Source organism: Tricharina praecox, assembly GCF_024521635.1.
Source record: "Tricharina praecox strain CBS 144465 chromosome Unknown BZA05scaffold_5, whole genome shotgun sequence".
Classification (NCBI taxonomy): domain Eukaryota; kingdom Fungi; phylum Ascomycota; class Pezizomycetes; order Pezizales; family Pyronemataceae; genus Tricharina; species Tricharina praecox.
In genome coordinates, this window is record NW_026250407.1 from 265,166 (window position 1) to 279,562 (window position 14,397).

At 54.5% G+C, this 14,397-nt stretch overlaps 1 protein-coding gene across 1 annotated transcript; it reads right to left on the minus strand.

Moving 5' to 3' along the window:
* Nucleotides 1–9,425: 9,425 nt before the first annotated feature.
* On the minus strand, nucleotides 9,426–11,289 carry BZA05DRAFT_215661 (Got1/Sft2-like family-domain-containing protein). Its single transcript, XM_051479651.1, has 5 exons — nucleotides 10,963–11,289; nucleotides 10,530–10,650; nucleotides 10,180–10,330; nucleotides 9,860–9,953; nucleotides 9,426–9,770 (listed from the first exon to the last, which is right to left on the minus strand). Exons 1-5 carry the CDS (start codon nucleotides 11,189–11,191, stop codon nucleotides 9,712–9,714), a joined length of 654 nt encoding a protein of 217 aa, XP_051341909.1. The 5' UTR covers nucleotides 11,192–11,289; the 3' UTR covers nucleotides 9,426–9,711.
* Between the last annotated feature and the right edge of the window lie 3,108 nt (nucleotides 11,290–14,397).

The following is a 14,397-nucleotide window of genomic DNA, read 5'->3' on the forward strand; positions in this document are numbered from 1 at the left end:
CCACCATTTGCCATCTTCCCTCGCTACAAAATGCAAATTCATTGGATCAACGTCTTCTAAGTTTAAGACAGAAAGAACCTTCTCATCCGGCTCTTTATAGACATTGTAAGGTGCAACCAGTGTCTCGCAGTGGATGGCACGCTGGAGGCACTGTACGAGGAAGAAACACCGAAAGGCTGAGCCGTACTGCAGTGTGGCGATACGGAGCAGTCGGAAAAAAGAACGCTTGAGATTTTGGTTGTGGTCAGGGCCAGAGACAGATATGAATCCACCTACTGCAAAACTCATCTGGCGTGTGTGTTGTAAGTCATTCGCCTCAGCTTATGTACTCATACCTTCATACTCAGCGATCCTATCTCCTTGTGGTGTGGGGGAGCTGTTTGGGGAGGTGTCAGCAAGAGGAGGAAGTGAAGGAGGACTGCTGTCAGTGGGAGAAGACGGATGTGGTTAGTAGAGGGAACCAACGTTGGCGGGCATGGCGGGCATAGTGGGGTTGTATGCTCTCTTAGCCATCTGCCCCTTCTTCCTTTTCTTCTTTTTCTTCTCCTACAACTCCTTCTCCCCCCACAACTCCTCCTCCACCCACCCACAACTCCTCCTCCACCCACAACTCCTCCTCCCCCGCAACTCCCCCCTGCGACTCTCCCCCCCCCCCACAACTGCTATTCCCATTCTCGTCGCAACTGCTACTCCCGACGCCACTGCTACTCCTGTTGCAACTGCTGTTCACCCTCCCGCCGCAATTCTAATCCTGCTGCATCTCCCACTCCTGCTGCAACTACTACTACTACTACTACTACTACTACTACTACTACTACTACTACTACTACTACTACTACTACTACTACTCGCGCTGATAGCTGTTTTCTCATATAGCTTCCACCCCCGCCGCAACAGTTACTGCAACTCCCGCCGCAACATCTACTCCCACCGAAACTGCTACTCTCGCTGATGCTTCTCAGTCTCATGACTTTTCTCGCCGCAATTGTACTCGCCGCAGTTGTACCCTCGCTGCCACATTATTCTCGCCGTAAGTATATTCTTACCGCACTCCTCCTTTTCCGGAGAGGTTCTCTAGGCTCTGGCTGATAGCTCCTGTCTCTTATAACTACTCCCGCCGCAACTGCTACAACTACTTCCGCTGATAGCTGTTTTCTCCTATAAGCTCCTACTCCCGCCACAACTACTATTCCCCCTCCCGCTGCAGCTCTTACTCTCGTCTCGCTGGCAGCTTCTCGCCGCTGACAGGTCTTCCCTCCCACTGATAGTTCTTTTAGCAGACAACCCTTTCACGCTGATAGCTCTCCCTCTTGCTTACAGCTCCTCCACATGACGGTAGTACTTTCCCCCGCCTGCTGTCCATAATTTGACTGCCGGGAGCAGATAGTAAATCCAGCCTCCTGAAAACTTCGCACTGTACAAGTTATTCCATCCCATTCACATTACGCACTGGCCTAACTTCTCGTGATATAGCCAGGAGTGTTGGATCAACTTCTTCTGTTATGTGCGTAGGTAAGCCGGGTTGAATGTGATCGAAAGAAGTACCATTGACAGAGGGATATGGGATTATATTGATATGCGGGGATAGCATATGGCAGTAGATAGATAATAGATGATCTGACAGTAACCCAAGAACCGTATCCAAGAGCCCAAGTAAAGAATTTCAATCCCGCATTTCCCTATGATGCGCTTTTGCTGCCATGCAGCAGTTTCTCACATACAGACTAGATGCGGCTTTTTTAACAATGCTGATTCCTGGGAGGATGGATATAAAATGAAATCTACTGTTCAGCTGCATGAAGGCCGACATGACCTAACACCGCTTTTATATAAAGTCAGTAAGAATGCCGCTGTAAAACCGCAATGAATAGAAGCTCTGCTTTTTCTGAGGGCGCATATATTTATCAATGCGGGTAAATTTTGAATATTTTACTTAAAACTATCGGGTTTAAAATCCGTTTAGCCAGGAAACTAACAGTGTTGACGATTACTAAATTACAGCGGCCTTACTACTGACTTTATTATCCCTATTTTTTTTGTCACATGTATGTACTCACTGGCATATACTCACTGGTATGTATACCTATTCTCCCTGTACCATTGCCACAATACCTCGAATTCCTTGCGAGTGAAACCGAAACCGAAAATGCAAATACTTTTTCGTTCCTGGGGGGTTATGTACTAGGAGATCTCCCGACGCTTGTACATTGCATGACGCCTGTACATTGCATGACGCCTTTCCACCGCCCGGCGCCCGCACGGCCGTGGGGCCGCGCCTCCATTCGCGCAGTCCACACTCCGCACTTCAACCCGAGGCGCCCGTTGCCGCATACCTACTGCGGTCCGCGGCGGTAAACCCCGCGTCTATAGTATACATACCCAGGTAACTACGCCCCGCATCAGCCCTGCCCAGTCAGTTCTGTGGACACTGGACACCAGATCTCAGGCACTGTCCAGCGCTGACCCTGGTCAACGACCTACCAGGTAGGCACGAGTGCAGTGCTCGTGTTCCATTTGTTCCATTTGTTGGTTGTTTACCGAGCGCGCACAGCGTATCGGCGTGCTTCCCCCCTCCCCCCTCCCCCTCCTGCTTCCCCAAGCCTCCTGTTCCGCCTGCTCCTGCCCCTCCTCCTGCCCTTCCTCCTGCCCCTCCTCCTGCCCCTCCTCCTGCCCCTCCTCCTCCTCCTGCGCGTTCGGTACCTACCTGACACTGACATCGACATCGACATGGTTGGTTGGTTGGTGGCCCTCCTCGCGACCCAGAAACCTAGACCCAGAGTAGAGTCTTCGCTTCCCATCGCCCATCGCCTGTCGTCTGCACGCATGCTGCAGTACAGCCCCATGCGTGCGTTCGTGCGTGCGCATGCATGGGATGGCAGGATCATAAATCCACACATAACTCGTTTCGTTTCGTGCTTAACGAACCTATCGCTTGCATTCCTGTTCCTTCTCTTGCGGGGATGGAGGGAGGGATGGGAGGGGCTGATGACGATTGCTCATTTCGTGCTCAGCACAGCCTTGTTCAGTGTTCACAGCAGGGCGGCTGGCTGACTGGATTGCCGGGGATGGTGACACATGGCGTGTGTGTCATACTTGAAGGTGGATGATGGATGATCGTGCAAACGCCAGTGATATCAACTATGTCAGCGTCGACGTCGACGTCGACTGGTGTGCCCCCCATCCCCGACGAGACGAGACGAGCTCGAGCACGATCGAGCTTGAATTATCAGGACGGGCTCGATTCGACAAGGTGTTTGCACGCATGTTGTGCGATGGAAGGTTTCGGCACCAGTATGCACCTACCATGCTCCTATGGTCCTATCGATGATGGACGGCGGGAGCCCGGTACGGCACCCTGTTGACTGTTGACCGTGTTGCTCACATCGTCGGGTTCGGGGTTCGTAGTCCTGGACACACCCCCGAACGCACACCCGGCTGTCACATCTCATAAGAAGAGATCATGGACTTGCGCTCGAACATTCCAAACTCTGCGACATCTACTACTAGTAACTGGTATGACTGAGAAACAAGTTGAAACAACGGCCTACCTAGGCACCTAGGCACCTACTCGTGTGTGCATACCGCGGAAACAGTGAGATATTCCGACCCAGGAGACCTGATCCCAAAAACCAAACCCATTCGTTCCGCTGCGCCAATACTCCCCGGGGAATGTACAAGCCACCGTCGACGGCAGCACTTCCGAGCCCGAACGCGCAGGACCAGGTCAGGCCAAACCCCGGAGCATCCGATGGTCAACAGTCAACAGTCAACATGAGCCTTCCAAGTTCCGGCGCACGAAGCAGCCCACCACACGATTATTCGCCAAAGATACCTTCGAGCATACCTGTTTCTGTTTCTGTTTCTGTTTCACCGCAGCTCCGCAGGTCCGCTCACCATAGATATGTATCTCGAGACTCGAGACTCGCGCTCCTGGAGTTTCGAGTCTTTGGGGAGTCATTCATGATTCGTGGGCGCGGGTGACTGTGACGGTGACGGTGACGGTGATGGTGATGGTGATGGGGGCGCCGTCTGCGCACGTTGAAACTTAGAACTTAGAACTACCTACTGCTGCGACTCTGCGACTCTGCGACTCTGCGACTCTGCGACTCTGAGACTCTGCGAGGTGCAGCATCGATCACAGGATACATTTTTTTTCTCCGGGCTGCGGGCGAGCGAGGCGATAGATGCGATGCGAGTACGGTACGGTGCCGGTAGTTGGGTGGGTGGTCTGTGCGCTTGATAGGTGTTGACGATTTCAAGTCTTGTGTGTATTTAGGAGGTATGAATGTAGCACCTACATACAAACCTGAAATATGGGCTCTTCGGTAGCTCTTCTTATCGCCAGCCTGCTCCTCAGCAGTAGGGGGGACAAGCCCATGAGACTTTACTCAGGGCTGGTGCTGGCGGTTTGAACGTAGAGAAGTGAGCTTAGGATGGTCCCGACGCAAGATGTCGAAGGAGCGACACCGAGATATCTATCTTCAAGCTCCTGTACTCCAGCTGCGGAGAGTCTACGCCAGTGTTGATCCACTATGGTATCGTCCCCATACCTCCAAGAAACACTGTCTAGTTTCCCCACCGTATAGTATCCGGTTTCGCCGTCCGCGGAGCTTACGTATATCCCCCTGTGATACCGGAGGTATCACATTCAGCATCACAGCCCGTCACCCAGCCTCTTCCGACTACTCCGGCTCCTCCAGATCCAGTGGTTGTCCTCGCCATTAGATAATAAAATCCTCCTAGCGCACTTCTTTAGCAAATATTAGTGCAGATCCGTGCTGCTTTCGAGTGACCTTATCGACTTATCGACATATATCGCGACAGCTGATGATGTCGCATGAGGCCACCCATGTATGTGTGTAGAGTAGTAGAGTGGTCGCTCTATCCATGGACTACATACGACTACGTACCTACAGCCCCGTCTCGGCGGGCCCAGCAACAGCTCCAGATCCACCCTCATACTCACCTGATGATAATGGTGATGATGATGGTGGATTCCGCAGCTCCAACGGTTCCCCATCCCCGGGTTCGGTTCGGACGGCGGCGGATGCGGATGATGTAGGTAAGTACGAGGTGGGTATCCCATCGAATCGACATTTGTACATTTATACATATGCGGAGTCTGGGCGCATTCCAAGCCCGCTGGGTGCCCAACGGTATCCGGTGGGCATGTATGTATGTGGAGTACCTACTAGTAATGTAATGTAAGTATGTTGCGCTTCGATAATCGGCGGCAAGGATATCGATATCTCCGGGCACTTAGCACCGCGCGTCTACCCACTACTGAGCGATCCTCCATCCCCCAGTTCGCAGTCCCCCCAGTTCGCAGCGCAGCGTGGGGGCGCAAACTCGCAGCCAAAGCGCAGCCTTCCTCGACTCCCTCAAAACACATATACACTCTAGGAATGTATCTAAACCCCAGCCTTGGAAAGCGCCCACACGCACGCACTCACGCATGTAACTACGCCGCACGCACGCAAATCTCCGGTACGGACGCACGCACACCTGGGATGCGAATGGATATGGGGATGGGAGGAGGGATGGGAGGAGGAGGGATGGAGGGAGGGAATCGATGGTTGCGACTCTGGTTGGACACCCCTGGGCGCACCCATGCGACGCGGGGAAGGGAGGGGGGAGGATCATAGTGATTACCTTCTATCACTTCCCTCCCCTCCAAGGCTGCTACGTGCGTCAGAGCTCACCTCACCTCACCTCACCTCAGCCTCCCCCCCCCGGGAACGAGAGCGAATGGGAGGAGGAGTGGTGGGAGTGGAGTGGTCATTCGTACCTGCCGATACCAATCTACAGACCTACAGACCTACCTACATACAGAGCTACATACGGCCGCCGCCGCGGCGTGCATGACGAGTCGACTCCTACATACTCCCCCATCCACCACACCCCCCCCCCCCCTACCCGGAAGACGACGGACAGGACAGCCTTGACGGTATCTCCATACACACACACACATACATACACATTTAGTTATGCAAGTCACCTCAAACAGACAGACATACAGCCATACAGACAGCCATACGGTACAGACTTGGGACTGGACTGCATTGCATGCGTCATGCACGCACGCACGCCCAGAGTACTCTAGCATACCTACTCTAGCATCACATAGAGCTTGCCACACCATGCCTTACCTGCTCTTTTCTATCGTTTCCATCGTAAATCCCCCCATTATTCATTATTCGGCATTTCCATTTCCACCGTAAGTCGATATTTTTTTTAATTATCCGTTCCGAATTTCCTTCCCGGCGTGTGGAGGGGAGGGGAGGCGCGGATGCAGAAAAACAAAAACAATAACCAAGTATGGAGAGCTCTCCAGACCGGCGGAAATATCCGAACCCCCCCCTCAAAATCCTCCACCCCCAACCAACCCTCGACCCCGGTCCCGTATGTAGGATGTAGGGGCGGATGAACTTCCCTTCCCTTCCCCATTCTAATCTCGTCCGATCGTTTGTGCCTTGCGTTGAGTAGAGTGGTGTAGAGTAGAGGGAAGAGTAAATGAGCATCGCGGGCTCACCCCCCACCACCCGCCCCCACCTACCTCCCACCCACCACTCAACGACCCGCCCGCCGTATGACCGTGTGGCCGTATTGGGAGGCTCGATGCGGCTGATATAGAGCTGGTACGGTAGAGTAGAGTAGGAAGTAGCAGAACACAACGGCAATGACTGTGTCTACCGCGCCAGACGACTCGCGAGTCGCGCTTGCACACCCTCTTACCTTCTACATACCTGCCCATGTACTCGTACTCTCCATACATATGGTAACCAACTAGAGTACTAACTAACTAGCACCCTGGGCCCGGCCTGGGCTGCACTGCTGCAGGCCCCAGGGTCGATCGCTACATAAGTGGTATGGAAGTTAAGGTGGTGAGGTGGGTGGTGAGGTGAGGTGGCGAGTGGTGAGGTGGTGAGTGGTGAGTGGTGAGGTGGTGAGGTCATCGTGCAGCAGCGCCGGTACTCGGGTTCGGGCTCGGGCTCGGGGCTGGTCTGGACGAAGTCGTGGTATCGTGGTATTGTGATTGGTAGGTATCGGTCTGGAGTCTGGATGAGGTCCGTCAACAAATCTCCGCTTAACTACTGCACGGCGGCGGCGGTGGAGGCGGTGGTGGAGGCGAGAGAGCGAGTTGGTGTACGGTACTCTACTACGCCGTACGGTATATTCTACTAATAGTAGATAATAGTAGAGTTGGTTGGTTGCCTCATCCTACCGGTACTCCAAGGGCCTACCCTATCCGACCCACCCACCTTGCTTATACAACCTACACCGATTGTCCAGGTAAGTATAAATTTACGAGTAGTAGTGGCCGTCAGTGGCCGTCGACTCGAACTGCCGCGAACTGTCGTCCGATCTCGAGCTCGAGCTTGATCCCGAGCCAGTGGGCGTGCAACTGTGCATGTGTGCATGTGTGCATAAGTACCCATCGTATGGTGTGTGTATCATGTACCATCGACTCTACCCACCTACAGACCACGGCCGCTCCAGAATCCAGGTCTTGAGTGAGCTCGCCGGCTGGCCGCCGAGTACGGTACCGGTACCTACCCAGGTGTCTGGCAGTGGACACAACCTGGGTGCAGCGGCCGGCCGGCCAGCCGTGCTTTCGTTGACTCCGGTATGGTCTTATCTAGTCTTGCCTGGGGCCTTGTAGTAGGTATCCGGTAGGAACTTGGGTACACAGCTCTACAGCTCTCACAGCTCTCACAGCTCTCACAGCTCCACAGCTCCACAGCTCCACAGCTCCATAGCTCTACCGCTCCACGGCTCCACTCCATAGCTCCACTCCATAGCTCCTCCAGCTCGTTCACAAACCCTACCATCTGGCTCGCCGTCCGGCGTATCCTCTACGTATGTAATCCGTAAGCCCCCAGCAAGTAGGAAGGGCTTAACCCTCGCTGCCCTCGCTACCCTAACTGCCCTCCCCCCTCCATCAACCTCCTCTGGCGCCCATATCACCTCCGGAGTCTGCGTCCTCGAGGTCTAGAGACGGACGCACGTCGACATCATCACGCAGCGATGGAATGCTTGGTTGATGGTCCCGTCCACACACCCATTTACTAGTATATTCATACCTAAGATAGTTGGTAAGTAACTTGCATAGCTATGGCGGGACGGGGGGCTCGCGTATGCAGCAACATCAGTAGCAGTATAGGTAGTAGTAATTATAGCAGTAGCATGAGCGTTGCGCTCAGATCGAGATTCGAGGCGAGGATGTATATCGAGCATAGTATTACCGTATACTCCACTTCACATCACTTCACTGCAGTGCACTACACTGCAGTAAACGACACTTCACTACACCACACTTCACCACGCTTTACTTCACTTCACCGCACTTTACTACCTATTACACTTTACCTTACTGCAGTTCACTTCACTTTAGTTCACTTCACTTGGTGCACCATCTCGCACCCTCACTTGCTTCTGCTTTTACTTTCTGCTTTTTCTTCTGAATTCTGCTTCTGCCTTTGCTCTCTGTTTCAGACCTCCACTCAGCCTCTCCTGTTCCCCTGTTCCCCTGTTTCCGTCCGTTTCCGTCCATCTGGAGGTTTGAGCCTTGAGGAACAGAGGAGGAGATGGGGTTGTTTGGTTCGTCTCTGGTTTCATACCCCCTCATACCCCCCTCCTAAGTCCCCTCGGTCCATCCGTCCCCCAGCCCATCCGTCCGGTCGACCAGTCCGCCAGTCCCCCCAGTTCATCCGTCTAGTTCGCCAGTCGACCAGTGATGACTCCGACTGGCCCCACTACTGCTGCCCACTACCCACTACCCACTACTCACTACCACTACCCACTGCTACTGCTACCGCTACTGCTACCAAGTATGATGTGAGTTGAGTACGAGTACGTATCTCCAGTCCTAGTCCTAGTCCTAGGAAGTCTTATCTTCACAGCCCACCGTCCACAGTCCACAGTCCACAGTCCACTACCACAGCCCTCCAAAGCACGCCAAAGCCCGGCAAAACGGCTCAAAAAACAAAAACGCACCAAACCCAGCAAACGGCCGCTGGGGGAATAAACAAAACAACAAAAACAAAAACACAAAAACACAAAACAATGAGTTGGGATTATGGACTGGGGATGGATAATACCCCAAACCGGCAACGTTCCACCGGAATAACAATCCATCTGGGATTCTGGGTACTCTACATAATCTGCGCACTGGTAAGTTGTAAGTTGTGCACCGGACCCAACCCAACCAACGTCTCCCATCCCCATCACCACTGCATCCACTGCATCATATCCTATCCTATCCTGGGTACTAAAGCGAATGTGGTATGAATGCCAGTAAGAATGCAAGTAAGTAATTAAGTAGTCATAGGTAACAACCAAAAGTCGTCACAAGCCCCCATCACCGACAGAAACAAAACGTGCCTACGCCAGCCAATACTCAGAACCTCCCCCCCCCCCCCCCCCCCCCCCTCTCCTACGCCTATAGTACTGTAGTAGAAGACGCATCGTAAGCTCGTTTCCAAGATCACCGTGCATCAGCTGCAATGCGATGCGAGATAGAGCGCTCCGGATCCGCCTATCTACGTGTGTATGTGTGTTAGGTATGTGTATGCTACGCTACATACACCACCCCTCCTTCGCTTCAGTCCTCCGTTGACATCCACTATGCCCATCACCATGCCGCCGCCATCCCGTCGCCATCCCATCCCCAACCTATCCCCACCCCCACCGGCCAGAGCATGAGCAAGATCAACCTTGCATCCACGCGGTCGCCTGTCTCGCTCCAAAGCTGCTGGCGTATCGCAGGCCTGTATTAAACATTCCACCAACAGTATCAGCGGGTTTTGTTTTCTGGGGATAACGGGATGATAACGGGAAGAGCGGGAGAGTATCGGACCTGTAGAGCCCATCGGGAAGTATGAGACCAGATACCACACCAGAGCGACCATCTGGCAGATCGCGGCCAGGAGCGTGAGTATTGTCGACTGGAGCTATGATTCCGAAAACACCACCCCCATCCCTGGTCAGTACAGAGCTCAGATGCTTCAATCATTCGGCGGTCCAGCCACCATCACCACCACTACCACCATCACCACGGGGCCCAGATCCGGTACTTCGGTGGAAGGATACCCGTCTCCCCCCCGTAACGGATGTGAACTCCGAGCGAGCGTGCGTGGTGTGGGCAGAGGGAAAGACAAAAGAGCAGGGTAGGTTTACCCCGACAGAGAAATACAGCGTGCACAATATGGTTCCGAAATACGCAGCCGTGAAAGGCAGTCTCGGGGTGGACATGAGATGTTTCGCGTACGTGATCGGACCCTGAAGGATCGCCCACGAAGACAGGAAGAGCAATGATCCGACGGTCCAGCTGATCACCGGCGACGACGCACGCACCAGAAGTGTCAGTTAACCAACTCGATGGCAGCAGCAGTAGTAGTGCATGTTCTGGATATTCTGGCTATTCTGTGCCGAAAGGACAGGACAGGGCGAGGGTGCCATGTGGGCGTTGCGAGATCGACAGACAGGAGTTTGAGGACGGAGGGGTGGGGATGGGGAGGGGCACTCACAGCACTGCGAATTTCCGCGGCTTCAACGAGAGTACGGGAAACAGGAAGAAGCAGACGACGAAGCAAGCGGCTGCTCCCAGGTTGCAAGCCGAAAACGCGAGGATACGATCCCATCTACTCACTGCGAGAAGGGAAACAGGCAAATCAGCAAAAGCAGTTCTCTTCACTTTTCCCGCCCCCCCCCCCCTCCCCACGGAGGCTTGCTGCCGTGATGTCGGCTCGGTGACGATCCGCGGCCAAGAGAGAGAGAGTCGCATTCCGAACCCCAACCCAATATCGAACGACATCCCTCAACGAACCGGCGCCACCGCCAGCAGCAGCAGCTCCGCCACACCTCCCACCTTCCGAGACGGCGCTAGCTCTCACTCTCGCTGAGCTCCAGCAGCAGCCAAGCTCCGCGCGGAGCCTCACGTAACTATGGAACAGAACTTACGTGCAAAAAAGGCTTCATCCTCCTCCTGTCGCGTCCGCGCCGGCAGTTGTGGCGGTGGATCCGAGTAGCTCGTGGGCAGTCGCACATAGCCGCTGCTCCCCGAGGCGAACGGGTTCATGGACTGGATGCGCGACAAGAACGGCGATGACGCAGACGTGGTGACCGCAGGCTCCTCCCTCCTCGACCATCCGAGCGAGTTCATCTGTGACCTGAAAGCGTCGGCGGCCATGACGACACCGTGCGTATGTGTGGAATCGGTTTTCGGTGCGAATACGTTGGGGCGAACTTCAAACGGTCGGAGTATGCGGACGGGGGGTTATGGGTGGGTGGGTGTGTGGTGTAGTATGGTGTAGTAGTTATGGTGCAGTGTGTAGTCGGACGGGGAGGGGAGGGGGGTATGAGTGTGTGTGTGTGGAGCTGGATGAATGACTGCAGCTGGACGCGCGAAGTGCTCTGCTGAGACTCGAAAGGGCGGAAATATTGCTGCACGCGGTGCACGGAACAGACGGGGGGATGAGATTCCGCGACGAGCTGGAGGGGGGGGGACGTTTTTGCGCGGAAGCTGTTTGTTTCTGAGTATTTGGATGATGGGTGTCAACGGGTGGGTAGGCGGTGGTGGTGTCCGGGCCGGTCATACAGGGTCTGGGGAAGAAGACGATGATGATGTCTGGGACGGCGCACGGCTTGGCGTCTAAGCCCCATCTGGCGCAATACCACAAAGTTCCCAGCGGCGATTTTATTTTGTTCTATTTTATTTTTCTATTCGCAAACAGCGCCATCATTTCTCACTTTTTGCGCGGATTAGAAGAGCAACGGGTCTTTGGGAGGGAGGGGGGGGTGGATTTTCTCGATTAATAGGGGTCCATCCAAGATGGTGAGGGTGAGAAGCAGTTCTGGCATGACGGGCGGGTGCATCGTGAACCGTTCTCCTCGTCTCTCTCCGACGTCGCTCATCAGATAGCTAGAGTAGCATGCCCATAGCTCCCTAGCTACCCCGCTCTCCGCAGCACGCAGCACAGTTACGCCATCGCATCACCCCGCTTCACCACTCCAACATGCGCGAGCCGACGAGGAAGCAGAACGAGCGGAGTGCGACGATCCCGACGGAGGAGGACCAGCGCGGTTGGCAGCGATGTCGGTGAAGCTCGGTATGCACCTGGGTGTGCGAGTAGGTACTCTACTCCACAGTACTGCCTATAGCTGGTAGCTGAAGACATGCTCGCAGGGATGGCCCCAACAAGATGGATACGCCCGAGCATGTATCGGCGTACTTGGCCCAAGTCCTTCTTCTTGTTGCGTTCCTGTATTTTCTTTCCTTCCCTGGGGACGAGGTGTATGTAGCGGCGACGGTGGAGGATGATGGAGGGGGGAGGTGCAGATGTGGAGGGGTGGCGGGGGATGGAGGGGTGGCGGGGGATGGAGGGGTGCCGAGGGGCTGCAAGTCGCAGAAGGGGAGGGTGTGTGTGCTACATTAATCTCGAGACTCGTTACTCCAGATACAACACCGACCCTGGCAAGCTGGGCTCAGCAGTGCTTTCGATGCCAGAAAACAGTCATCTTCTTCAGGAAAAAGACAGACGTCAAGGTGGGCGTGAGCGCCTGAAGGAAGCATGGATGCACACGTTCCGGCGCGAGAGGGGAGAGAGAGTCCGACCAGCCCGAAGAAGGGAAGGTCTGCGAGCCGAGAGGGAATGGAAATAATCCGTTTATTGTTTTGCTCGGTATTGCTATTATTACCGTCCTCTTTTTTCTTTCGTTCTGGAATTCCTGCGCCGCTCTACGCATTTTCGCTTACCTATTACTGATTTGCGCTGCGAGTGTTCGTCCGCATCCCCCCCCCCAATTTCCATCCTCATCTCTGTTCTTCTTGTTCGGTGCGTGATCGACCCGTATCGTGTGCGTCTCTCTGTCTGCCCGTGGTCCATTTCTCTACTTCTACTCTGGCTTTTCCTCCTCGTCCAAGCCCTGATCTCCCACCCCCCCCCCCCCCCCCACCCCCGTACCTCGACCTCGACCTCTCATCTCTCGCCTCCCTCCCCCAGTGTCTCTTCCTTACTAAACGCCTCTCACTTCCTCTTAACCTCCTCTGGCCTCTTACCTTTCGCCGTTCCTGCTTTCACCCCCTCTCGTCCTGATCGCCGACCGCTTCACCATAACTGCGCCCAATAACCACTACGTCCATATCCCACACTGTCCCACACATACAGACAGCCATAACTATAGCCATACATCGTACATCGTACATACACACGCCGACATATATATAAAAATCCAAGCAGACTACCAATAGCAGTCGGATCTCATTCTCTCACACAAGTAACTCCTCCTCTTCCTCTTACTCTTACTCTTCTCCGTCTTCTACTTGCTCCATCCATCCTTCCTTGCACTGCACCTCCATGGGCAGTACTTGCCTCATCCAGCAAGAAACAGCGAGAAGAAGAAGAAAGTTCGGCACAGCTTCACATTATTCTGTGCCTCGCTCGCTCTCTCGCTGGCTGGCTGGCTGCCCTTCCTTCCCCTCCCCTCCCCTACCATTTCTACTCTACACGCACACTCGGAGCGCGCGAGGCGTTTCGCCTCCCGCTCTCTCGCTCTGGACAGCTCTTTTGGCTCGACGCACCGCATCGCCGGCAGACGTTAAGGGTCTTAGAAAGGTTCCAGCCCCAGATCTTTGGCTAGAATAGAAACCCTGTTCACCTACTGCCCCCCGTCCTTCTGCCTGCCTGCCTATCCTATCCCTCTTTCCCCACAATCCACAAACTCAATATCCCCCCCTACCCTACCCCCCCTCCCCCCACTCCGATCGAAGTACACGATCGGAGGACCACCGACGTAACTGTCCCCGCTTCACTGTCCCCCCGCCCCCATCTCTCCCCGCCCGCCAAAAAAGTCTATATGTATAAAGAACGTCGTGGGTGGCAAATATCAGGAGAATCGGAACAGTAAATCGTCGGAAAAGAAGGAATTCTAACCTTGAACCCGTCATCTTTCTTCTTAGACCGCACAAGAACAAGACAAGATCCGCGAGAACCCCACACATATCACTCCCATATTCAATATCCTCCCCCCGTCCCAACCAAACCCAACCCCCAAGCCGCAACCGCGCAGCTCACTCGTCCGCTCGTCGTCGTTGTCGTCTTCGTCGCATCCTGCGCTCTTACCGCCACTGCCTTTCCCCACGGAAGCAAAGCAACACAAAAAGCTCAGCACAACTCACTCACCAGCAGCAGCAGCATCGTCGACTACTGGTCCGGCCTGGCTTCTCCCCACACAACTTCTGCTTTAAGGCAACACTAGCAAGCGTCCGTACGCCGCTCGCTCGCCCGTTCGCCGCGTCGTTTTCTTTGAACTCGCGTCACCCTCGAGTCGTCGGAGTTCAGAATCGCCGCCCGCCTTCTCCTGCCCTTTCAAAAGCTCAACCCTGTATGTAGGAAC

Excerpts from the sequence above, each read along its gene's own strand:
- BZA05DRAFT_215661 (XM_051479651.1), bottom strand. The coding sequence starts at position 11,191 with ATGGCCGCCGACGCTTTCAGGTCACAGATGAACTCGCTCGGATGGTCG. Across the intron at positions 10,651-10,962 it reads GGATGAAGCCTTTTTTGCAC|TGAGTAGATGGGATCGTATC; the intron begins GTAAGTTCTGTT and ends CCCTTCTCGCAG. Across the intron at positions 10,331-10,529 it reads CCGCGGAAATTCGCAGTGCT|CTGGACCGTCGGATCATTGC; the intron begins GTGAGTGCCCCT and ends GCCGGTGATCAG.